At 45.9% G+C, this 25,178-nt stretch overlaps 2 protein-coding genes and 1 long non-coding RNA gene across 4 annotated transcripts in view; 1 reads left to right on the forward strand and 2 right to left on the reverse strand.

The window, feature by feature from the left end:
* Positions 1 to 53: 53 nt before the first annotated feature.
* MANF (mesencephalic astrocyte derived neurotrophic factor) lies at positions 54 to 4,898 on the reverse strand. The gene is made up of 4 exons (XM_065687160.1): positions 4,726 to 4,898; positions 2,228 to 2,355; positions 1,282 to 1,423; positions 54 to 293 (listed from the first exon to the last, which is right to left on the reverse strand). The coding sequence occupies exons 1-4, from the start codon at positions 4,811 to 4,813 to the stop codon at positions 109 to 111; spliced, it is 543 nt and encodes a 180-aa protein (XP_065543232.1). The 5' UTR covers positions 4,814 to 4,898; the 3' UTR covers positions 54 to 108.
* Positions 4,899 to 5,100: 202 nt separating this feature from the next.
* LOC136018095 (uncharacterized) overlaps positions 5,101 to 25,178 on the forward strand; it is a 48,045-nt gene continuing 27,967 nt past the window's right edge. For both annotated transcript variants that reach the window (XR_010614234.1, XR_010614235.1), the window contains exons 1-3: positions 5,101 to 5,231; positions 5,972 to 6,054; positions 15,991 to 16,080. This is a non-coding gene — a long non-coding RNA (uncharacterized LOC136018095). The remainder of the gene's footprint in view (positions 5,232 to 5,971; positions 6,055 to 15,990; positions 16,081 to 25,178) is intronic.
* DOCK3 (dedicator of cytokinesis 3) overlaps positions 15,279 to 25,178 on the reverse strand; it is a 208,073-nt gene continuing 198,173 nt past the window's right edge. The window contains exons 51-54 of the mRNA XM_065687003.1: positions 24,426 to 24,513; positions 20,948 to 21,070; positions 20,278 to 20,360; positions 15,279 to 19,781 (exon numbers count right to left, since the gene is read on the reverse strand). Coding sequence (XP_065543075.1) covers positions 19,275 to 19,781; positions 20,278 to 20,360; positions 20,948 to 21,070; positions 24,426 to 24,513 — 801 coding nt within the window. The 3' untranslated portion in view covers positions 15,279 to 19,274. The remainder of the gene's footprint in view (positions 19,782 to 20,277; positions 20,361 to 20,947; positions 21,071 to 24,425; positions 24,514 to 25,178) is intronic.

The raw sequence follows: 25,178 nt of genomic DNA on the forward strand, positions 1-25,178 counted from the left end.
TGGATGTACGCAGCGATCCCGCAGCTGGCCCGCAATCACAGCACACGCGTCCGCCCGGTAAAGACCGTTGTACTTTAATGAGCGCCCCGCGGTACAGCGCGCGCCGCCTCAGAGGTCCGCGCGGGCGCCCGCGGCCCGCGGCGCGTACTTGGGCATCAGTTCGTGGATCCTGCGGATGAAGTCGGACTTCTCGGCGCAGCCCTTGCACGCCTCGCCCCAGTCCTCCAGGATGCGCCGCAGCTCCTTGACGCGCAGCTTGCGCAGGTCCGCGGTGCTCAGGTCGATCTGCTTGTCTGCGGGGAGAGCAGAGCCGCGCTCAGCGGGGCCGTTCGTGCGCGGGGACGGCGAGGAGAGGAGCCCCGCGGCTGCTGCGGAGCAGGAAGGCACGGGGGAGCGAGGTGCCAGGCTCCCGGGGGGCAGAAGGCACCTCCGAGTTAGGCTTCTGACAGCAGAGGAGGGTTTTAAACACTAAAAGTCATTGTTAGAAGCCAGGAAGCTGGGGTGCGGCTTAGATGGAGGAGTTCCACGACAACCCTGAAAGCCCCTTTATTATCTGAGCAGCAATATTTCAATTCTCTCTTCCACTGGACAGATAAAAGGTAGCAGAGTGATTTCAGAGGAAAGGCAAATGATGACAACAAAAAAAGCTTTTTAGGAAGCAACAGGACATTAGTAAGAGAAAAGAGAAGTATAAAGACCCACAATCCAAGGGGTGTCTCCAGGGAACGGAAGGACAGAGGTACAGAAAAGCAGCCAGAAGAAGGCATTTCCCAGACTTCTTCGTATTAGTCTTTTCAGGAAGAACACACTGGAGCATACAGGAACGTGAAAGGTCAAGGAAGGTGGTAAGAAACAGAGTGCTACATGCTCTGAGCAGACACCAGAGGTGAGGAAGAGGTGTTTATCGACCCGTTGCCAGAACCTGGGGTTACAGAGCTCAAACCTCAGCCCCAGGACAAGTCTTACTGCACACACCCTCCAAGATAGGATACTCCAAATTGTGGCCTGGGCACAGTAGTGCAGATAGGCCTAAGAGTTACTCAGTCCAAGGCAGATCAGAGGCTCTGCAGGAGCTAAAAAGGGTTAGTAGCAGCAATCTTGCCCAAGCATCTACATAAAACCCTCTAGGGTGTTCGTGGAGGGCAACCCAGGTTGTGCAGTTACTCGGAGTAGCGATCTTGCTACGGAACTTAGGAATGAGCAGCTTCAGCATGCTGTTGTACCCCAAATGATCCACACCCCAGAAAAGCACAGGCCTTTCCTCTTATGTTGGCCACTCACCGTATTTTAGTTCACAGATCTGACTGTCTTTCTTCTTTAGCTTCTCGCAGATCTTTTCCACGGGGATGTGATGACTCATGGGCTTTGATACCTCGTTAATGATTTTGGTGGCTGCATCACTTGTGGCCCCGATATAATAGCACTAGAAGGGAGAAAACAATGAGGTAGGCATGCACAGAAAGATGCTTCTAAAAGGAGTTTTCTGCCCATCTTTTCTCTTCACTTGGTTTTACTGTTACCAAACCTTTCCAAGGGACTGCTAAAGACAGGCAAAAGGAAGCCTAACACTGAGTCCAGGGTGCTGAGCAGATGCTTCCCATCACACTGCAGTTAAAGCTGTGCAGGCTGGTCATCTTGTTTCTCAGCTCTTTCAAAAATGGAACTGGATTCCGAGTGGTTTTCTTTGCTCAAGGAGGAAGACTTTTTGAAGTGCTCCTCTCTGATGGTGTCTCTCTGAAGTTTTCTTCTGAGGAGAGCTCAGGGCCTCTTCCTTGGGACTCTTCATTTGCAGACTGCCCTCTCTCTTTGGTTAGGACAATTTGAGGTTCCCTTTATTTAGTTTTCAGGTAGACAGCCAGAGAGCATAAGTATTTTAACAGCTTATATAGCACCCCAAATACAGTTTAAGGCACAAGCAAGCCCTACAGCAAGTAAAAACTTTGTAATCCCCAGCACTTCAGTAACAGGGAGGAAGAAGGTCAGCCAGTTAAGATGTCTGTTGACAGATTGGGGGCTTTGGGGGTGGGGCAGTGGGCTTAAGGTGGGAAGGTTGAACACCTCAAGTCCTCCCTTATATAAAAAATACAGGACCAATTGTGCCCACAGAACTAGGAAGAACTGGTAAACCAAATCATACAAACTCAGAAGCACCAGTTTCCCTGCATTTGCCAAGTATTCTACAACTTTCTCCCTCACAATGCAAGTACCATTGAACTGTACTACTCACCAGGCGATTCTCTTTGCCTTTTGCTTCTTTGCAGGATTTTAAGAGCTCCTTCTCAATACTGGCAGGTGTGAATTCAACGTCGTTGTCCTTTAGACTCTGGTAGAACCTTCCCAGGAACACGACGCACACTGGAAGGGAAGATGGATGGAGTTACCCACCACTGCAGTAACCTCATGGCAGCTCTTAGAGGGCACTCGCAGGAAACAGAATAAGGGATTTGGGGAACAGAACTTCTAGAAGCTGCATTAGCAGTCAGTGACTTCACACGTATGTCAGTAAGTCTTTCAAGGCACATGAGAATCAACAGTGTGCCCTGGTATTTTTGGTTGGGTTCTGACCATCTGAGAAACCAGATCCATGAAGTGTCCAGTGTCTACATACTCTCCTGAGTGAGCAGCAGGATCCTGCTGAGGGATACAAGACAAAGCAGTGGAAACTTAATTCTCTCTCTTATTGCCGCTGCTTTGGGAAACAACTTGTCAGGTGTCAGGCTTCAAAACCAGTTGCGATTGAAAAAAACAACTCCCTCTACATAATCCCGTTCAGACTCCATGTGTGCTGTTTTATCAATACAGTGTCACTGGTTATCAAGTTGGTTCAGTTCTTAAGTTATTTCCAAAAGAAAAACAAATTATGTGATCACACACTTTGTCCACTTGATGTACTTCTTAAGTCCCACAAGCTTCTGGTTTCAGACTGAAACAAGGAAAAGTCTTAAAGATAACAGAACTCCCACAAGCACACCAGCAGTTGAGAGGACAGATCCAAGCTCCTGCCTGTGGGGAGGGCACCTGCAACGCAGTCATCATACTTCCCTTTGGCCGCCGTCGCTCTGCACACTTCCAGACTAAGCACAGCACTGTGTGCAACAGGGAGGAGGGCAGATGCCTATGGTAACCACACCACGCAGGATCTGTGTGATGGGGTGACTGAAGGAAGCTGCAAGTTCGTTTGAGTGCCAGATTTTGCTTTCGGCTGCTCACACACTCGCCTGTGAGCATCGGCATCACCTGGACTGAGAGCTCCATGGCCCCAGTTCCTGCAGAGGGGTCTGTGGGGTCTCATCACATCCAGAAAGATGTGCCAGGCACTGACCTACCTCTAAGGGAAAGGCACAAGTTATGTCTTTTATGTGATTTGTTCACCCCACCAGGAAAGGACTGGCAGATACCATTGTCATTAGCAACCTGCATTCAACTCTGAACACACACTGTGGCACAGGAGTTGGGTAGCTATAGGAAATCCAGTACTGGTCATCATGAGACCAAGTAGAAACTTAGCAGTCATATTAAAACTCGAGGTAACTATAAACTGGGCCATTTAGGAAAATACTGTTTTGCATATACCACCATCGTTTCCCTCACATCGGTCTGTCCCCAGTCACAGACACACACTGATGTCCACTGTGTGCTGTTTGGAAGTAAAAACCTTTGGAAAGAATGGAGATGTTGCAGGCAGTGGTACCGATGGCTACAGGACAGTGGAAACCCGTGTCCAACCTAGTGCCGGGACAGCAGCTGAAAGTTTGATTTCTATGTTCCCTCCCCCTCCGTCTTACTGTTTCTCTCCCTACAAAAAGGAGGGAGGGATGAGTATTAGTACCACAAGCTCCCAACCAGCAGCCCCATCTCAGGTGTTTTTCTTGCTTCCCCTGGGAAATCTGTTCCACCAAGCAAGAGCAGTTTAATTTGCTGTGCAGCTCAACAGCTTCCACCCCAAAGGCTTTCGTATCCAGGTGGCAGGTAAAGCCCAGTTCGATGGAGATGGGCTGAGCACCGCTGCTGGCGTTACATATTCAAGAGAGGATGCCCAGTGCTCCAGCAGCCAGGGGCAAAGCCAAGGTAAACGTAGTGCTGTGATGAGCAATGGAGACCCGGTGAGTGACCGCACTCGCTGCCCCGTAGCAGCTCCCTGCTCGAGCGCTCCGATCGCTGCTTCCCGGCTCGAGAGGCTGGCGGGGAGATGCCCCGCGCCGCCGAAGCCGAGGCGCCGATATCCGCGCTCGAAAAGGAGACGATCCGGTCTCCAGCGGTCAGCGCCTTCCCCTCCCGCGGGAGCTCTGCGCTGCCGCGACCCCCCTCGAGAACCGACCGGCAACTTCCCGACGCGGAGCTCCCGGCCCCATCCCGCGGGACACGCGGCCCCGCCCCGGGCCAGCTCCCCGGCACCCGGAGCAGCGCTGCCGGGCGGCCCGCCGGCGCTCGGGCACTCGTTGGAGACTTTCCTTGTCCCGGGAGGAACCGCCCCGCCGGCCCGGCCCGGCCCCGGCGGCGCAGGGCTGCCTCTGCCCTCCGTCGGCGGGGCGGGGTATGGCCGGAGCCCAGCGCCGAGGCCCGCCGCGGGGCTTCTCCGCCTCCCGGCCCGTCGCTCCAGCAGGCGAACCGGGCTGCGGGAAGCAGCAGTAAGGAGCGGCCTCACCTCAGAGGGCCCCGGGGCCGCCAACCGAGCCAGGCAGAGCCGAGCCGGGCCCGTCCCCCCTCCGGGCCGGCCCCACTCACCCTCGCACTCCCCGTCGCGCAGGGCCCGGCTGCCGGCCGGCAACAGGAGCAGGGCCAGCGCCGCCCAGAGCCCGTGGGCCGCCCGCATCCCGCCTCGCTCGGCAGCCCGCGCGCACTGCGCCCGCCGTACCGGCACCGGCACCGCCGCCCCCGCGCCGGCTCTGCCCGCCACTACCGCCCCATTGGCCCGCTCCCTGCCCAGTTTCCACGCTGCCTCCTCCCATTGGTCGCTCCGCGGCCTCCACGGGAGAGTTGGCGGCCGCTGATTGGAGGAGACGGGGGAATGCCGGCTCGCGGCGAGTTTCCCCGCCTCTTTCGGCCGCCATTTTTATTAAGGGCAAAACTTCCTCGTGCGCTTCCTCCCGCCGGGCTGTGGGCGCCATCTTGTAAAGGGGCAGATTCTCACACCTGCGGCGCGCTTGTGTTGAGGGGTCAGACTTTGCCCTGGCGCCGAGCGGAGCGGAGCGGTGCGAGGGGAGCTCTTTGTCTGCAGGCCGTGTTGGAGGGTGAGGGTGAGGGTGAGGGTGAGGGTGAGGGTGAGGGTGAGGGTGAGGGTGAGGGTGAGGGTGAGGGTGAGGGTGAGGGTGAGGTGGATGCCCGACGCCCTCAGGCAGTGTGGGGTTTGGTGCTTGTGGGAGCTGCAGGCTCCTGTGGGCTGAAGGTGTGTGGGGAGAGATTGAGTGAGGGGCTCAGTGGGGCCATGGAGAGTGCAGCCACGCTTCTCCTCAGCCTTAGGGTCCACACTGGTGAAGAGCCCTTAGCTGGTGCCTTGTGGTTATGCTTGTACGCCCTGCGAGTTACAAAGCCGATGTATTTGAGGGGATAGCTGAAAGCTGGGTAGTTGCAATAAAAACCCGTGTGCACCTTGTTACTGGCTTCTTGGGTGGCTGTTTGCAGAGTCAAGCAAACAAATTCATTTAAATTTATTTCATTTATTTTTTACATTTTTACTAACCCAGTTACTGGCCTGTTGCCTTTCGTTCCCACATCCCTTTGAAAATGGAGGTCAGTGTGAGGAGTGCGCACTTTGATAGGTGTTTTTATTCTTGTGGGGCTGTATGTCTTAACTGTACGCATTTTAGGATATCCGTTTAGTAAAAGAAGGTAGAGGCAAAGTCATATAGCCCTGTGCTACAGCTTGGTGAGTTCCTTGGTACAGGAATACTGTAGAGGTAACCCAGCTGCTCCAAGCAAAGCTATGGGCTGCAGGGAATTTTCCAGTCTCTAAGCCTGAATTTTCTTGCAGGTCATCAGCTGCAAATTATAAACCTGATGAGGTGAGAGGCAGGGGAGGAGGAACAGCTGGGTTCAGCCAAGATCACCTCACAGGTGAGTAGTAATTAGGATACTGTCTCACCAGTGTGAATAAATAACCTGTGGTTACCAGACAGAGGGGTGGTTTTTCACCTTTCTAGATCTTGTTATTGCTCAAAATACGTTTGTTAAGTTTGGTAGTGGTATTATTGCCTATGGTTTAAAAGCCAGCCCATAATGATTCCCAGAATTACTCAATATTGATGTACTTCAGAAGGTTATTGGCTTTTCTGAATTTATGCTGATTGCCCACTGAAGTCACTTAAGTGGTTTATGATACTTACATTACCCTTGTTTCTTACCAGAATAGTGGCCAAGAGAGCTGCAAGATGAAGTGGCTTATTAATTAGTTGGAAGTAGGGCTTAAACTTCCTCCTTATTGTGAAGCTCCTGAATTCTCCCAGTTCTGAATTTAACTATCAAAGGAGTGCAGTTACAAAACAGCTATTCAGACAAAATAGGAATTTTCTACACTTTTGTAGAACAGGCTGTGTGACAGGATATGGGTGGTTTTATTTGGGTTTGGGGAATGATCCTCTCTGTGTATCTAGCCTTAGATTTGTCTCCAGAAAACTCCTCTCTCCCTAGTTCAGAAAAGGGCTGATACTCTCCTTCATGCTTTCATTACAGCTAAATCACTTCGTAGTTGATCACTTGCACTGGAATAAAAATGTAAAGACGTGTGGAAGAAATCCTATCAGGCCACTCCTGTTGCAGGAATTAAAATGTCTGAAGCTTGTTTTCATTGAGAATAGGTTAATGGTTGGACTTGATCTTAAAGGTCTTTTCCAACCTAAATGATTCTATGATTCTATGAAAGTGATTTATACAGAGTTGAATTGAAATAGTATTTACAGAAACTGAAGATACAAAGGAATAAGGGAAACCCTCCTGTTGAGTCACAAAGTTCAGACTGGAGGCCCCTTGCTTCCCAGACTCCTGATGGAGCCTAGGTGTGGCTGGACTCCTGACAGAGCCTAATGTCAGATGTGGACAACAGTTTAGGTCTAATGGAATTTAAAAGGAAAACTGAGGTAGAGGGATTAAAGGTGAAAAGGATAAGGGAAACCTGTTGAGTCATGAGGTTCAGACTAGACCCCGTTGCTTTCTAAACCTCTTCTCAAAGAGGAGACAAGGTGTGGCTGGATCTAGACTTAGTCTCAGACCTGGTCAGCGGTTTATATCTAAGGGAGTCCAAATGTAATTTAACAGCAGTTTGTATTGCTAAAATGAATCACAAGATTTCTACAATGCTTGATTAATGAAGCTAATATACATGCACTTATAATTCTGTATCTAAACTGACACGGCACACTAAGATGGAGATGTATGGACATGGAGATGTATGGACATATATACACATATGTATGTGTAAATATTCATCCTGGGATCACATCTTTGCTGGGGAATAATTTACCATCTCAAAAGAACTCCTGATATGATAAGGGAGTATCCAGGTTTTCTTGTTCTCTGTGTGGTGCTTCTCTTAGGCAATTAGAGTTCCTGATATGGCCAGGAAGCCACCCACCCACCCACCCACCCAACTCCTGCCATCTGTCCAAAGGCTGGGGCCTAACAGGAATTCTTGTGAAAGTAGAGGGGTACAGAAGAGAGAGGGAGGGATGCACCACCACATAGGGCAAGGGGCAATCGGTTTAAACTTAAATGGGAGATTTAGGTTGTATGTAAGGAAGAAATTCTTTACTGTGAGAGTGGTGAGGCACTGGAACAGGCTGCCCAAAGAAGTGTGAATGCCCCATCCCTGGCAGTGTTCAAGGCCAGACTGGACAGGGCTTGGAGCAACCTGCTGTAGTGTAAGGCATCCCTGCCTGTGTCAGGGGGTTGGAACTGGATGATCTTAAGACCCTTTCCTACCCAAACTGTTCTATGATTTAGAGCTGGAGCATGTGGCTGAGTGAGGAGTAAACCCCTAGTGACTTCTGATAATTATTTTTGCAGACTTCTGGAACTAGTTGTGATGATACCACAGAGTGCTGTGATTATTGATGAGTAGTCTGCTAGGAATTTAGTGTTACATGTGACTGTATAGAATGTAGACCTGTGACTCCATTTTTCTAGGGCATCAGTGGTTTTACAGTGAAGGCTAGGCAGACTGGCACGGGTGATACAGTTGTGGGGGTCTATTACAGACCTCCTGATCAGGATGAAGGAGTTGATGAGGCTTTCTACAGGCAACTGGAAGTAGCCTCGCGACTACATGCCTTAGTCATCGTGGGGGACTTTAACTACCCCGATATTTGCTGGAAAACTCACACAGCCAGTCATTCACAGTCTAGGAGGTTCCTCGAGTGCATTGATGATAATTTCTTAATGCAAATGGTGGATGTACCAACTAGGAGAGCAGCGCTGCTAGATTTAGTACTCGCCAACAAGGAGGGTTTGGTCGAAGTGGTGACGGTCAATGGCAGCCTTGGCTGCAGTGACCATGAGATGGTGGAGTTTAGGATCCTGTGTGGGAGGAATAGAATACCTAGCAAAGCCACAGTTCTGGATTTCCGAAGGGCCAACTTTGGCCTCTTCAGTCAACTGCTAAGGGAAGTCTCATGGGAAAGTGTACTAGGCGGTAAAGGGTCTCAAGATAGTTGGTTAGCATTCAAGGACCGCTTCTTCCAAGCTCAGGATCGGAGTGTCCCAATGAGTAGGAAGTCAAGTAAGGGATCTAGGAGACCGGCGTGGTTAAACAAGGAGCTGCTGGGCAAACTCAAGTGGAAAAGGAGAATCTATGGATTATGTAAGGAGGGGCTGGCCGCTTGGGAGGAATATAGGACAGTTGTTAGAGGATGTAGGGAGGCAATTAGGACAGCTAAGGCCTCCTTGGAACTCAATCTTGCTAGTCGGGTTAAAGACAATAGAAAGGGCTTCTTCAAATACATAGCAAATAAAACTAACACAAGAGGCAATATAGGCCCACTGCTGAACGAAGTGGGTACCCTGGAGACAGAGGATATAAAGAAGGCAGAGGTGCTGAATGCCTTCTTTGCCTCTGTCTTTACTCCTGCAGACTCTCCCCGAGGGCCCCGGATTTCTATAGCCCCAGAAGGAGTCAGGACAAAGGAGGAGTTTGCTTTGGTAGATGAGGATTGGGTTAGGGATCAGCTATGCAAACTGGACATCTGTAAATCGATGGGTCCGAATGGAATGCACCCACGGGTGCTGAGGGAGCTGGCGGAGGTCATTGCTAGGCCACTTTCCATCATCTTTGGTAAGTCGTGGGAAACGGGCGAGGTGCCTGAGGATTGGCGGATGGCAAAGGTCACACCAATCTATAAGAAGGGCAAGAAGGAGGACCCGGGTAATTATAGACCGGTCAGCCTTACCTCCATCCCTGGAAAGATGATGGAACAACTTATTCTTGACTCCATCACTAGGCATATCAAGGATGAGGGGGTCATTAAGAACAGCCAACATGGTTTTATGAGGGGGAAGTCATGTATGACCAACCTTATAGCCTTCTATGAGGAAGTGACTAAGTGGAGGGATGATGGTAGAGCGGTAGATGTAGTTTTTCTTGATTTCAGTAAGGCATTTGATACTGTCTCCCACAGCATCCTCATAGATAAGCTAAAGAAGTGTGGGCTTGACGATCAAGTAGTGAGGTGGATCGAGAACTGGTTGAAAGGAAGAAGGCAGAAAGTTGTGGTCAATGGCGCAGAATCTAGCTGGAGGTCTGTGACTAGTGGAGTTCCTCAGGGGTCGGTGCTGGGACCGGTGCTGTTTAATATTTTCATCAATGACCTGGATGAGGGAACTGAGTGCACCCTCAGCAAGTTTGCTGATGACACAAAACTGGGAGGAGTGGCTGACACACCAGAGGACTGTACTGCCATTCAGCGAGACCTGGACAGGCTGGAGAGTTGGGCGGGGAGAAACGATGAAATTTAACAAGGGCAAGTGTAGAGTCTTGCATCTGGGGAAGAACAACCCCATGTACCAGTACAGGTTGGGGGGTGACCTGCTGGAAAGTAGTGAAGGGGAAAGGGACCTGGAGGTCCTGGTGGATAGGAGGATGACCATGAGCCAGCAATGTGCTCTTGTGGCCAAGAAGGCAAATGGCATCTTAGGGTGCATTAGAAAGGGAGTGGTTAGTAGGTCAAGAGAGGTTCTCCTCCCCCTCTACTCAGCCTTGGTGAGGCCGCATCTGGAATATTGCGTCCAGTTCTGGGCCCCTCTGTTCAAGAAGGACAGGGAATTGCTTGAAGGAGTCCAGCGCAGAGCCACAAAGATGATTAAGGGAGTGGAACATCTCCCTTATGAGGAGAGGCTGAGGGAGCTGGGTCTTTTTAGCTTGGAGAAGAGGAGACTGAGGGGTGACCTCATCAATGTTTACAAATATGTAAAGGGTAGGTGTCAGGATGATGGAGCTAGGCTTTTTTCAGTGATATCCAGTGATAGGACAAGGGGCAGTGGGTGTAAACTAGAGCATAGGAAGTTCCACGTTAACATCAGGAAGAACTTCTTTACTTTAAGAGTGACAGAGCACTGGAACAGGTTGCCCAGGGGGGTTGTGGAGTCTCCTACACTGGAGATATTCAAGGCCCGCCTGGACAAGTTCCTGTGTGATGTACTGTAGGCTACCCTGCTCTTGCAGGGGGGTTGGACTAGATGATCTTTTTAGGTCCCTTCCAACCCTTGGGATTCTGTGATTCTGTGATTATTCTATTGTATCTGGGCATGTGTAAGAGAGAGAAGGGTGGGTGACATAAATAATACCTAAACAGGATATCTGTTTTCAATTCTGCATGCAGAAAAGGGCATGGTTAGGGAGAAGGAACTGCTAGAAGCAGAAATTGATTCCAGCATTGAAATGGTTTGCTTCTTTTCCCTGTTGATAAAGCCAAAGTTGGGATTCAAGTTGTTTCTAACCGGGCAGTTGCTATAGCTGAAACTGCTATTAAGAAAATAAAGAGGAACCAGGTAGCTCTAAATGTTTGTTTCGTGCTGGGGGCTCCTGCAGTATGTCTCTTTGGTGGCCCAGTAAGTACAGAGGGAAGATGGAAGCAGGGTGGGGCTAACGGGGGAGTTACATATGCTCAGCTTTTAAATAGTGGCCTGATAAGAAGAGGTCATAGAATCACAGAATGGTTTGTGTTGGAAGGGACTTAAAAGCTCATCTAGTTCCAGCCCCGTGCCACAGACAGGGGCACCTCCCACTAGACCAGGTTGCTCCAAGCCCTGTGCCACTTGGCCTTGAACACTGCCAGGGATGGGGCAGCCCCAGCGTCTCTGGGAAAAGTGTGCCAGGGTCTTACCACCCTCACAGTGAAGGATTTATTTGTAATATCTAATCTAAATCTATCCTCTTCCAGTTTAAAGCCATTGCCCCCTCATTTGATTACTACACTCCATGATGAAGAGTCCCTCCCCACCTTTCTTGTCTGCCCCTTTAGGTACCAGAAGGCTGTTCTAAGGTCTGTCTGAATCCTTCTCTTCTCTGGGCTAATCACCCAGTCACTACAGGCTTACAGGGACATAGTAGCATGTTCAAAGTCAGCTGGAGAGTTCATTTGGCTTGGTAACTCTGTGGGGGCTGGAGTTGTTAGAGGGTCAAGTTAGGTGAGGGATGGAAGCTGTGTATTCATGGTGAGACTGCTCTGTGGACTGGACTTTTGCTGGCTCTGCAGTCTGAGAACGCAAATCAGTGTAGAGCTGTCAGGGTGGGTGAGGGGTTCAGCTTCAGGTGTTAGACCGTGAGGACAGAGTGTGCTTTTTCAGGGTAGAGGTGAAACCATGTTAGTTTGGTGGAAAAATGCAACGCTATTGCTGTGAACAAAGGCGGAATAGAAGCTGGAGTGTAGTGGAACTACTATTCCAAATTTGGTTTTGATTTATGTAGGATTGATAGTAAGCCCTGTGAGAAGGGAGAAGCAGTATGTGAATTGTCTTATGATGGTAAGGAGAATGCCTGTAGTTAGGACCTCTTGGCACTGGCCTAGTGTGTGTGTATATATCCTTCTGAATATTGGCTGTGTCTCTGTGTCTGTGATTTGTTAAAAGCCTACAGGTAGAGACATATTTATGTAGAGGTGTAAGGGGGTGAATCTTCATTTTATCTTTTTATTATCAGCTTGATAATGATAACCATCTGAAAGGAGAGCTGCAAGGTAGTATTTCTTGTAGATTAGGTGCTTAGTGACATGGTTTAGTGGAGGACTTGGCAGTACTGGGTGAATAAGGTTGGACTTGATCTTAAACGTCTTTTCCAGCCTGGTTGATTGTATGATTCTGTGATTCATATTGAGTTGCACAAGTCATAGATTAAAACTGTGATGAAGTATGTATTTTTTTTTTTTAATTTAGCTAAGGAGAGGTGTTTGAATGTGGTGTTCAGATTTCAGTCTGACCAGTGTCACCCTGGCCTCAGACACTAGTGGTGCAAGACAGGAGCCCAGGAAGCAGTGGTCCTGCAGCAGGGTCCTGTCCTGCAACCTACCCTGTTTAATGTGTTTTTAATGACCTGGATGAGGTGATATTTTTCATAACATTTATAGATGACATGTAATATGTCTCACGTTACCTGTTTTTCTTAACATTTATAGCAGAGCAGACACTACACTGGAGGGCAGGGCTGCTGTCCCAAGTTACCTAGACTGGCTGGAAGCATTGGCCAATAGGAACCTCATTATATCGAATAAGGACAAATAAATACACAGTCTTTCCCCTACAGCAGACTAAAGCCATAGACCAAGGGTTACCTACGTGGGGAGCAGCTCTGTGGGAGGCTCTGGTGTTCCCTGGGTTACTTCAGGCAAAATATCAACATCGTTGTTTAAGGCCAACAGCATCCTGGTCTGTATGAGCAGGAGCACAGCTAAGGGAAATCATTATGTCCTTCTGCTTGCCTCTTGTTACACTGTATCCACACTACTTGCCCAGGTTTTGGTGCCCCACGATGCCAGAGATACATTGGCAAGTGACAGAATTTCAGTGCAGGGCCACAGAGATGGTTTGGGTTGGAGCACTTCCCCTCTTAGCAGAGGCTGAGGGAGCTGGGCTTGTTCAGCCTAGACAATGGAGTGCTTTGCAGGGAGGATGTAACAGACTTGTACTGCCTATGGTGAGGTTTCCATGACACTGTGGTGCAAGACAGGAGCACCATATGAGGCAGTGGCCTCAAACATTGGCGTCAGGCTCAGCAGAAAGAGAAGCTTTTGCTATAATGTGAATCAGACATGGGAAGCTGTTTCCCAAGGTGTATGTACTGCCAGGGATGGAAGTTTTTCAGAATGTCCTGGGTTCAGATGTAACGATAATTTTTCTCCTTAGTACCTATCTGGTGCAGTGCTGTGTTCTCAAGTTTAGTCTGAGAACAATACTGATAATACACCAGTGTTTTAGTTGTTGCTAAATAATGCTTAGTCTGATCAAGGACCTCAGTCTCATGCTCTCTGCCAGTGAGGAGGGGCATGGGAAGCCAGGAGGGAGCAGAGACAGGACACCTGACCCAAACTAGCCAAAGAGGTATTCCATGCCACAGCACATCATGCCCAGTATATTAACTGGGGGAGAGTCACCCTGAAGGGTATATGGCTGCTCGGGTCAGGCTGGGTATTGGTCGGCGGGTGGTGAGCAATTGCATTGTTCCTCACTTGTGTTTATTGTTGTTGGTTGGTTTGTGGTTTTTGTGGGGATTTTTTTTTTTGGGTTTTTTTTTTTTTTGCTGTTTTAGCTTTATATTTTCTCTCCTTGTTATTTCCCTTATCATTATTATTGGTGGTAGCAGCAGTAGTTCTGTATTGCATAGTACTTTAGTTACTGACTGTTCTTATCTCAACCTGTGGGGTTTACATTCTCTCAATTCTCCTCCCCATTCCCTCCAGGAGCAGGGGAGAATAAAGTGAGGGGATGGTGAGTGAGTGGTGGCATGGTTCTGAGTTACCAGGTGGGCTTGAACAATGACATAAACCCATCTGGATAAAACTGTGAGCAACCTGGTATGACTTTGCTTTGAATTGGATGTTCTGGAGATATCAAGCAGGTTCCCACCCAGCCTGAGTGTATCTTTCATTCCTTACCCTTCATGTCATGGCCAACATTATGGAAATCATTCGGGTTCCACTGGCCTGTGAAAATAATCCACATGGGGTACAGGGCTGAGTCACAGGCACCCTAGCCAGCCCTGATGATATCCTTGACCTCACCTTTCACTTACTGTTCAATTTTATTTTAATAAATAAATTAATAATTTAAGTATTTTACTTGTACTGAAAAAGATGCTGGTTTTAACAGAAAGTAGATTTTTTTCTTAACTCTTGTTTAAAGCTGAGGGCTTTACATATCTTTCGTTGTGCCAAATAAAGTTTTCTATTCCTGTGCTTGGGTCTGATTTATACAACTGTTTTTCAGATGGCAGGAGAACTCTTTAGCTGAGCCACACCATGGTACTTTAGATGCACTTTGAAGTATCTTGTTACAGTTTTTCTGTTCTCATTATATTTGTAGGTGGCCTGGACTTAATGACAGGGGTGGTCTGGCAGTCTGTGTACAGCCCGTGGGCAGCTGTTACTAGATTTTACTGCTAAACATCTGGACAAGTTTGGGTCTTTTTTTGTTGGTTCCTCAAGACAGGATGGGAGAAAGGTTACTTTTTGTGTCTTCTGTTCCTTGACCTGGTTAATTAGTGGTAATAGAAGAAAAGGCCCATCTTTGAGATTACCTGCATGTAGAAGTCACTTTGGCCTTTAATTCCCAAAAGCTGTGTTTCTGTGTGTATGAATGATTACTATTCTTTCCCACCTATTCTGTTAAAATGATTAGTATTTAAATACGTAAGATTGAGAAATTACATCACTCCCAAAATGTCTTGCTACTGCAATAAAAGAAGTAATGTGTTGCTCATCAAGTAATGCTCTGTGCATCAACTTACATACAGGAGAGCTAATCGCTCTGATTCAGCTCATTTCTGAAAGTATTGCTTCAAAACTGTGTCTCTGGCTGCTCCAGGTGTAAATGTAAATCCACCTGAATGGACTGGCTGGTGGGTGTGTCTGGTGCTTGCTTTAAGAAGTTGATGTTAAATAAAATACTGTCAGCTAAGAGGATAATGTGAAAGCTGTTCCCTCACAAGATGTAATAGCCACAAGGCCCTTTTGGTGACCCCCATTGTCCTCATTGACACAAAAATGGAAAGCGATGGCTGTTCCCACATTGCTCGTGAACCTGAGGGTTTAGCTTGAGGATAACCCTGGCTGGAGGACAACAACAAACATACAGCTCTACTGTTTTAATGTCAGGTATTAATCTTTAATTCCACATCACAGCAGTCGAGTGTATGGGTAAGGGAAAGAAACCCAAAACAAATGGTAGATATTTACATCTAAAATTCACACCACTTATTTGTTGGTTCTGGAAACATGCTATCACAATATATACAATGAAGTACCTTTAGGACACTTGTACAAATTATTCTGTTTCCTTTTAAACTGGATTTCCATTATAGATAAGATAGCTGTTTTCATTTTATTTTAAACATGAATACACAAAAGAGAAGTGGTTAGAGGTTTTTGCCTTTTTTTTAAATAAGCACAGAATGCCAGAGGTTAAAAACACATTTACAGGGCAGAATACCAGTCAGACATCACAATCTATACATTTTTTGCTCAATTTCCTGTACAAATACACAGCATTCAAATGGGGGTATTTACAAAGAAGCATGATCAGAGGAAATTTTAAATATCACATAATTTGTTTCCCAAAGGCTCTTGCTCTCTCCAGCCTCCCCAGTTTTGGCTGATTCTCCCACAGAAGGGATATGCAATATCCCTTACCTAAGAAAGGGTAAGTAAGCTAAAAACCAAAAGGAGGAAAAGAATCTTGGTCTTGCACATAGTAATAAACCTGACCCAACCATTGGAGAAAAACTGTAGGATTCAGAGAAATTGTTTTAATTGCTTTTCTTCTACTACTGTAGTTCCTTCTCATTTTTTGTTTCAGATGGGGCCTGTGAGAGATTTGTAGCAGAATTCCACCAATTTTCTCAGGAGTGCACATGCTATTTTGTTACGCAAAGAAAACCCAATGAAGGCAAGTACATACTAAGTTTGAATTACAGTTAAATATAGAATGACAAGGTCCTGTTCAAAACATCCTGTTGCTGTGGTTTATACAAGGAATCTTCAGTCCTGCTGGGCAAGTGCAACAACTGCTGTTGCCTCCTCCTACTCCAGAACCGAGCTTGGTGTTGGAGTTGTACTATGCTGTAAGACAGACACCTCACCCTACAGAGAAGTATTAGTTCCAAGAAGTATTAGTTCCAACATTCCCAAAATCTTAAGTCTTTCTGTCTTCTGTCCCCTTTAAGGCAAGCACTGAAAAGGGAGACAGAACACTTGGCAGATACCAGAACAGTAACAGAAATTTAACTCCACAGAAGCTTAAATTTGGTAAATTCAGCAATTTATTCTGTTCTTCTCTGCGTGGCACTGCCATTAACAAGGCATTTATATACATGATCTGATTGATCTTCAAACCCTTACAAATACATAGCGATGTCAGACTCCCAAAATGCTGTAGTACAATGTCTTTAATCAGAGCAGGATGGTATGTTTTAGGAGACTGATTACAGCTCTAGTGGGCAGGTTTTCCAGCTGACTGGGACTTAGTCCCATGTTAGTTGCATTCTTGGTTTTATTTGCAATACCTGCTGTTTTTTTGCAATAAGGAAGCTCAGTAAGTCACTACATTTACTACTGTTAATCTTCCTGCCAAACAACAACAAAACCCAACCGAACAAACCCAAAAAACCCCAATAGGGGCAGGGGAGATGGAATTGAATACTTAGTTCTCTTGAAACCTTCACTTGAAGAGTGTCAGTCAGACTGGAGAATAGCATATGTGAACATATTTCACTCACTTCTAAGGAATTATCTTGACTTACCTTCACCAAAAACATGATTTTGAGTTGAGTTTTCACACGCGTTCTATATCAGAGATCCAGCTTGGTTCTTTAATGGTTAGGACTGTCCTAGCATTGGAAAATTCCTTCCTGCTGGCGATGAAACATCCACTATAGGCCAGGTTTTATTATTGTTGTCTTAGTTGTGAAGGATATAGTGATTACAAGCAGCCTGTGTTAGTAACAAAATAGAGGAAGCAAGAGAGACTTTGTTCCAGCCAAATAGGCCATTTAAGAAACAAATTCATAACTTAGTAGTTTTGCATGGGCTAGAGCTTGAGAAAGAAAATAAACAAATCCTCTTAAAATCCCCTTCATACAACCGCTGAGTCCAGGCTTTGTACAGACAGACCATCTTTAGGAGAGTTCAGAAGCAATGTACTCTGCCCAGTCCTGTATTTAGAGGTAGTGCTAAAGGTGACCTGTAAAAGATTTATAATAATCCTTTTTTGCTTCTTTATGCTGTTTGTGGCATGAGAAACTCAGTGGTTAGGGCAAGAATTCAGTATAAAAGTTGCGTGCTATTCCTGTTTCTGACACTAATTTCTATGGTGGAGGTAAGTCTCTGACCTGAATTTACTTCAGATTTTTCAGTGGTAAGAAAGAGGGTGGTATGTTCCCATCCTCTGGAGTATGCTTTGCAGTCTGTGGGTAAAGAGGGTTCTAAGAAAGGCTGAGATGTGTGTGGGCATGGTCAGGGGAAGGAATGTTGCTTATCTAAATACAATAAATATTTGATACTCTCAATTAAAGTTCCTTGAAAAAAAATCAGGAAAACAGGAATGAAAAGATTTCTCAGTATTCTTTTCAAAGAACAGATCTTGGTTCTGTTAGTTACCCACAGAATTTTTTCCTGGTTTGTCATGTACTTGAACTAAGCAAATACTGATTAAAAGGCTTGTTTTGTGTTCATAAGCTTGTACTGTCTTCACCTCTGTATAGCTGTGTTTCTTGGTTTTGTTCTGGAATCTGTCAATAAAAACAAAGGTGGTGATGGAGGGGTTGGGGGGAAGGCTGTATTGCTGCCTGAGGACAAAAGAAATCAACCTTCCAGAATAGAGAAGAAGAAGCTCTTAAAGCTTCTTTATACATTGTAAAGAAGCAAAAGAGGAAAGCAACATTTCTTCTTTACAGGTTGCCTTTAAGATCCCTGACTGTAGGGTGTACACTATATACTGGGCAGTTCTTGAATGTTGGTGTTCTCTGCCTACTCTGAGGGACGGAGATTCTTTCTGCACACGAGCTGCAGTGAGGTTTTTGTGGGGACTGAGGACATTATGATAACAGGGAATGAATCTCAGCTCCTGGGGGATGGAAGTTGGTGAGAACTGTGATGTTCAGCCCTGAGGCAAGGATTGTTGGATATGATGCATTTAAGCCACCTTAACTTTCCTGGCTGGGTCAGTCAACCAGCTTGTGGCATAAGAAACTCAATTTGGTTGTGTATTTTTTTTTTTTTTTATTTTTTTTTTAACTGGAATAGAAATGCTGGTGTCAACAGCCTGCCCAAAGGTGGGCACGGGAAAGGCCTACAATTAGGTTGCAGCTCCAATGGCTACTAACCCCCTCTCATTCTGTAGCACAGATGAATAGCATATGGTTCCAATGAGAAAGCAGGTTGGTTTAGCCAGTGAAAGCCAAATTTAAGAAATCAAACAGTACATAAAAAACAAAGGAGGCAGAGTTTGTTGGAAATGATATCTTGGAAATCAGTGCATCAGCACTGGTTAGATTGCCTCAGCACCTATGAACCAATGCAGGGAGATCACTGCACAGATATGTACAATCCTGCTCTCAAAAGAGCCAATTTCTTCTTAGAATTTCTATCTTTCCACAGCCTGCAGCTCATGCACCTTCCAGCCTGACAGTTCATAGAATCCCTGATTTCAGCAATGAGCTTTCACTTCTGTACAGCAAAGAAATAGGTCCCTAGTGCAACTGCTTCTACTTGTGTGCGTCTCAGAACCAGGAGGAAAGCAGTTTCAAAATCAACTTGCCACATTCCCCCTTTTTTCCCCCTCTGCTCAAAAGTATATTTTTCAGCTTCTACCAGTCTCTATGGCTCATCTGCCATACGATGTGGTTAAGAAACTGCAGAAGGAGTAAACTGTCCACTGCACAGAAAGTTAAAAAACATAACGGAAAGGTGTAAAAAGAAATTAAAAAGGAAAGCAGCAACCTCCCATGCTGGCCCAATTGCTCTGGGGCTCCAGACATAAACTTGCGGCAGTAGAAAATTGGTTTGCTGTTCTCCGAGTCCTCCTCTCTCTGCTTTGTAGTCAGACCTGGAATGATGATGCAGGCTGCTTACCAGGAGTTGTCCCTACTGCTCGCTGATGCCATGCTCCCATGCTACCCTGGCCTGCTCTTCCTTTCCACCACTCACTGGTTGGGACACTTTACGATGCAGTGGGCGGTGTTTGTCATCATCTTCAATGATCATCCCCTCCTCGTTCTCCATGTTTGGCAGCCGGGAGTGGTAAGGTTTGGGGGGTAGAGCAGGAGGGTCCATTGTGTCCTGAGGAATGACTCCAGTTGGAGCAGAGTGGCTTCGGCATGGCTGGGACTTGAGCGACTCTAGGACATCAGGCTCAGAGAGACTGTACCTGACAGGGAGGTAGGGTGTCTCTAGATCTTCATCAGTGTTCCAGGCCTGGCTGGGGACAGAATCCATGGTGTCTGTGCGAGGAGGTGGTTCAGAAGAATGTCCAAAATTGCTTTCACTCAAGGAAGAAACACCACTGCTGGCACTACCGGATAAAGTGGAGTTACTTCCATCTAGACCAGACTGCGGACTGGTGGGTGATGCAGGGATAGGATGAAGAGGAGACTGTTCAGAGAAAAACAAAACCAGGTTAAAATTGACAAAACGAGGCAGTGCTGCACCTTGTTCCATATTGCAGCTTTTGACAATGTTGTTAACAATGGTGGAGTTCTCTCTGTTCAGAATGTCAGTGATGATTGATTGCATTACATGTACCCTCCCCTGACTTGTATGAAATTACCTCTTGTGGGCAGACAAGTGCATTTACCACCACCGGAGCTGTTAAACAGTAGTTGAGGTGAAAACCAGGGTGGCCTGCATCACAGTATATGATGCAAAGAAGGAAAGTGAAAGAGCCTAGAACATGTGTAAGTTATTTCTACAGAATTCAACTCTGGAATAGGTTATGAGCTTTCAGTGGATTTTCTCATATGTAATTTACTAGCATGTTAAAAACAGTGTTTCTGTATTCAAAAGCTGCTTGGAGGGGGCAGAGGAGGGGGACTCCTTCAGGAGTTTGTTATTTTTCTTCTACATCCCTCTCTCCTTTCCTGCTTTTTACCTTGCGCAACGTTCGTGCAGGCAGTGCCGGAGGAGCATCACTGAGCTGGTGATGGAAGGCATCAAAGTGCAGTGAGTAGTGTCCTAGAATGAGAAAAGGATCAGAAATGCAGACTGGTGCTGCCTCACTGCAGCCAAAGAGCTGGGGTTTAGGCTCTGTAATGCCAGGTTACAGCTCCAAATGCTGGTAACTCCAGCCTAGAGTTTCCTTTCTGACAGGTATTGTAGAGTGCATCTGTCATACACAAAATGCTGACGAGAAGTGCAGTGATATTTCCATCCACCCCTGTTATCTAGGGTCTCATGGCAAGGCAACAGGCTCATAAAACAATGAACTTTTGAAGTTTCATTTAATAGCTTTGTAACCTTAAATTACTACTAAATATGGTCACGAAGCCAGGCGAAGTTTCACACTCGCACACCTAATTCTACTCCAAAAAGATACACTAGTCCATATTACTGTGAGGACTGCAACAAATTTGAAGATTTTGAGAAAAAGAACTGAAAACTTTGTCCAGTGCAAACCGAGCAGACCAGGAAAGACTTTGGGTTTTTGCTTCTGATTTGTTTTCATATGGTGGTGGTGGGGGAAAAGGCTAAGGTCAGCTTTCAGATGGTGTAGATTTCTCTCTGCAGGACTTATGCAGCAGGCCTACTGGGCATTTCCTTACCATGGGGCAGGCTTCGGGGAGGCACTGGTAGGGCCAAGATGCTCCCAACGTGGGCAGACAGGAATGGCAGGGTCTCTCTGGTTCCACTGTCTAGGCTCCAGCTACTGGGCGCTGCTGGCACAGCTGAAGGATTGAAACAGATTTAACTTGGGAAATATAACAGGGGGGTTGTGGGCTGGCCAGAAGGACTGGCTTTCCAGTGGGCTCTTCAGCAGTAGAGAGACAGATTGTAGGGACTTGAACAGGAGGATTGAAAGCATACAAGGACATTGTCTAGTCTACAGTGTGTTAAGTAGGTTTATAGGTTGCTTAGTTAAGGAAGCAAGAGTTAGATGATTGTAGTGTTAGTCTGCCCATCTCCCTGCCATGACCCCTTGGCTCTTTTCTCTCAGGTCTGAAGAGCAATAGAACTCTGCTAGGGTTTTTTTCTTGCCAACCACTGACAAAGTAGAAATGAAATCTCACTGATGGAACAGCAGCTAGATCTCTGCTTGGTGTTAAGTGATGACAGAGCAGAAAGGAACATGTGGCAGAACCCACATGAAACACAGGAAGGTCTGTTGCTACACTACAGTGGCTAAGTGAACACTGAATGAAGGACATGAGGGAAGTCACACCTCAGTCTGTTACAAAAGAAACCATGACTTTAAAGCCCTGATTTACTAAGTTACAGAGCTGATCAAGAGTTTTGATCAGAGTTCAAGAGAGACAGAAGTTCAGACTCCTTGTATTAGTCACCTGAAGAGATCATGTCTTTGTTAATCAGGAAGCATATAGAGAGGAAGGCTTTGCTCATGCAACAGATGCTGAGTATGATTTTTGTGAATCTGTTTTTCTGCAGAAATAAAAGCTGCTTCTAACATGAACAGTTTTCAAGATCTTGAGAATTCTGTCAACTTTAAACATTAAAATGCACCTTCCTTTCTTCCAAACACACTGCAAGACCTAATTAGTTCTGAGAAGACAGGCAGTAATTGTTATGTGTATTTAAAAACAATAAGCGATTTCTTCAGATTAGCAAAGAAAAAAGGAAAACAAAATAACTCAGTGAGGCCTACCAAAGAAAACTGAAATAAGAACAGCTGTTTCCATCTTCCATTTGGAAAATGGAAGCCTGGAGAAATAAACACGTAATTTGACAGTTGAAGAAGATTTCTCCTTAATTAAAATCCCTGCAGCCATGTTTTGGCATGTTTCTTTTCTAAAATGATTCTGAAAGGTTGCTTTGGTGTTATTTTTTTTCTCCTTAGTTCATAAGTTAACATGAACACAGGCTGCCTGAGACCTAATATTCCCTAAAGCAAAAAAGATTGCAAAGTGACAGCTTCGTAAGACAGAAAAAAACCCATAAAGTAAATGTTTTTAAAGAGAGACCCTCAAAACTGAGAAAGGCACACAAAGAAGACAGTAAGAAACTTGACAGAGAACAGGTTCAAACCAAGGGCTACATCTCAAGACAAGTAATGTGGTTTCAGGTGAATTTTCTGAGCACCCTGTACACATGCCAGAATGCTCTCATCTGCACTACTGCATTAGGTGTCAGAAAGCTAAAACAGAGAGACAAGATGCATAACAATTTCCTGCAGTTTACCAGCAGCAAGTGAAAAGGGCAGAACAAAACCTCAGTGGCTTGGGCTGTGAAGTGAGTGTTGTGCTTGGCTTCTGTTTTGTTTTGGTTTTTTGAACACTGAGATGCAGAAGAAGAATGTGAAGAAGAGAACCTAGTACCCCAGTGCATAATCCATTTATACTTTCTCAGTATTCCCTCATTCATGGCCTTCTTACTACTATTTAGGAGTGCTGGAAATCCTAAGGTTAGATGCTGTTGGAGAGTGATTGCTGCCTGTTAAAACCAGTGTTTTATCCAAAATGCTTCATGGAGGAACCTAACCAGGGAGCTCCCAGTGCTCTGTCCTTGCCCATCTCTCTCTCTGTAACCGTGTTCAGTGGCCAAGTTTAATTAGTAGGGAAGCTGCATTTGAACCATTCTGCTCCAGGCGACTGATGTCACCCTGCTGTCAGTGAGAATTAGCGAGCTGAGCTTCTGACATGGCAAGGAAGGGGAGGGGGTTGTGAATTCACAGGGAATGACTGTTAACAAAACCCAAGACACATGGCATCCTGACTTAGAATGATGATGCCTGTAATTGCATTGATGCTGCCAACTTGGCTGAAGAGCCATTCCCTAAGAACACTTACTGAACATCATTGGTGTCTTTCATGGTTTCTTCGGGTTTCTGGAGGGGATTCTTCTGCCTTTGACTGCCTTCTTTTTGCACTGTAAACTACACTCTTGCATAGGATCGCCCACAAATACAAATACAAGCATTCTTCCCAGAGAGCTAATAAATAACTTCTTACTTCCTTTTCTAGATCTTTCTTCTGTCCAGTAAAAAGATCTCTGTTGTATGTTCAGTTCAAACTAACACTTGAGCTAAGATGGCTCTCTTCACCCCTAACCTCCAACTCTGAACTCTGTCGTCATCATGTATTATTGTCATCAAGCCATCGTTCTGCCACTTCCTCAGAACTGTAGGTTGGCTCTTGGTTTCAAGCTGGACTGCTCCATAAGGCTGTGACACTGGTAAAGTTGTGGATGCTGAGTTTTTAGAAATTCTAAAATAAAATTAGGATTTTTTTTTTTCCTTAAGATACAGTTCAGTTCAGGGACAGTCACTGAAACCAAACTACTGATAAGAGTCTCACGGAGTGCATTCTGTAGGTCAGATTAGAGAGTTGCGATGGTTTTTCCTGGCCTTAGAAACCTTGTGAGGTACCATTTTTCCCCAGCAATACACGAGACTGTTAATTGCTGGGCAGCCTTCTGGTCTCAGATTTTGACTCAGGAATTTTGCTCTTTTCTGCTTTTTCAGAATGCTGCTTTTTAGGTAATATTTTTTGAGCCTATCACTTTGTCCATGCCACCCCCTTCACAAGCTCCTCCTCTGCTCTGGCCCCAGACAAACCAACTCTTACTTTTCTTTCATGTTTCTTTCTCTGCAGGGGCTCTGCCTATTTTTTTCAAAGCAATGAGATAAGAAAGTATACATTCCTAATAATAAACTTCAATAAACATAAAACTACTCCAGAAGGGCATTCCAGGAGATGTTAATATTTGGGAAAATAAATGCATATTAAAAAAACCAGTATCTCTCATGATTTTAAAGTACAGTCCAAATCTTGCGCTCTTTCAGACAGCTTCTCATGCTGCTTTGGAAGTTTTGCTGGAGAAAGGCTGCAGGATTTGTTTCAGTAACAAGCTTTCTGAAATAAAGAGGTTTGTGCAACTCCACCCTTGTGTGAATGATCTGAAATGACCAGAGGTTGGCAGAAGGCCCAGTTAATTAAACTGTTAATTAGAACAATGTGAAAGAACGCACTCTGCCAGGAGATGCAAAAGCCCATTTGTTACTTGCTGTAGCATGAACAGAGAAATAGTATTTTAGAAAGCATGCATGCCAACTAGGACAAAGAGTACCTTTCTCAGCCACAGACAGGTTGGGATCACTGCACGGTTTGCATGGTCCAATCATCTGTTGGATCAAGGCGCGCTGGAAGTTTGGAGGCTAAGGGAGAACAAAGTTAGCAAAGAAAAGTAAGAAAAGAAACCATTTACAGCCCAGCTGTGCCGAACCCTGAGGCTTCTTCTAAACAAAGTTTCCTAACTAAAAAATTCATGGGAACCTTAGGCTGTGTCTACCTTAGCAAGTACTGCAGTGGAACACTAGTGCATCCTGCGAGTGTAACAGTGCCAAGGACTCATGTGTCATGATGCTTGTTTTCTCTGGAGGAGTTACTTCAAACTATGTCTGGCCTGGTCTCATGCCCATTATCAGCTCAAATGCATTATGTACCCTTATGGAGCTCACCTTTTGCTTTGGTATAATTTGAAAGAACTGAGTGTGCATGCTCTGAGGTTTGCGTGCTGTGAGGGAGTTCTCTGATGTGAACTGAAGTGATTCCCTTCAAAAGTGCACGCCAGGGCCAGATTAAAATGCTTACATGCAGGCACTCTTGAATTTTTCAGCTGGTTTAGAGAAAGTAGTAGATACAGGCACAGACTGTTTGGAAACCTTGTATCAGCATATTATTTCAGCCTCTGGAGACCACCATAAAGCTATTCAGAAACAACTTTGAGGCTAGGCTTCAAAGGATGGCCATGGTTCTAGAAAAATTAATCAATAAAATAGTGTGACTACCTGCAGTGGATCAGGGCTCACAGGATAAAGTT

Source organism: Lathamus discolor, chromosome 7, assembly GCF_037157495.1.
Source record: "Lathamus discolor isolate bLatDis1 chromosome 7, bLatDis1.hap1, whole genome shotgun sequence".
Classification (NCBI taxonomy): Eukaryota; Metazoa; Chordata; class Aves; order Psittaciformes; family Psittacidae; genus Lathamus; species Lathamus discolor.

Coding starts and splice junctions, on each gene's coding strand:
- MANF (XM_065687160.1), bottom strand. CDS start 4,813: ATGCGGGCGGCCCACGGGCTCTGGGCGGCGCTGGCCCTGCTCCTGTTG. Junction 2,356..4,725: donor GCGCGACGGGGAGTGCGAGG/GTGAGTGGGGCC, acceptor CTTCCCTTCCAG/TGTGCGTCGTGTTCCTGGGA. Junction 294..1,281: donor GATCTGTGAACTAAAATACG/GTGAGTGGCCAA, acceptor CTCTCCCCGCAG/ACAAGCAGATCGACCTGAGC.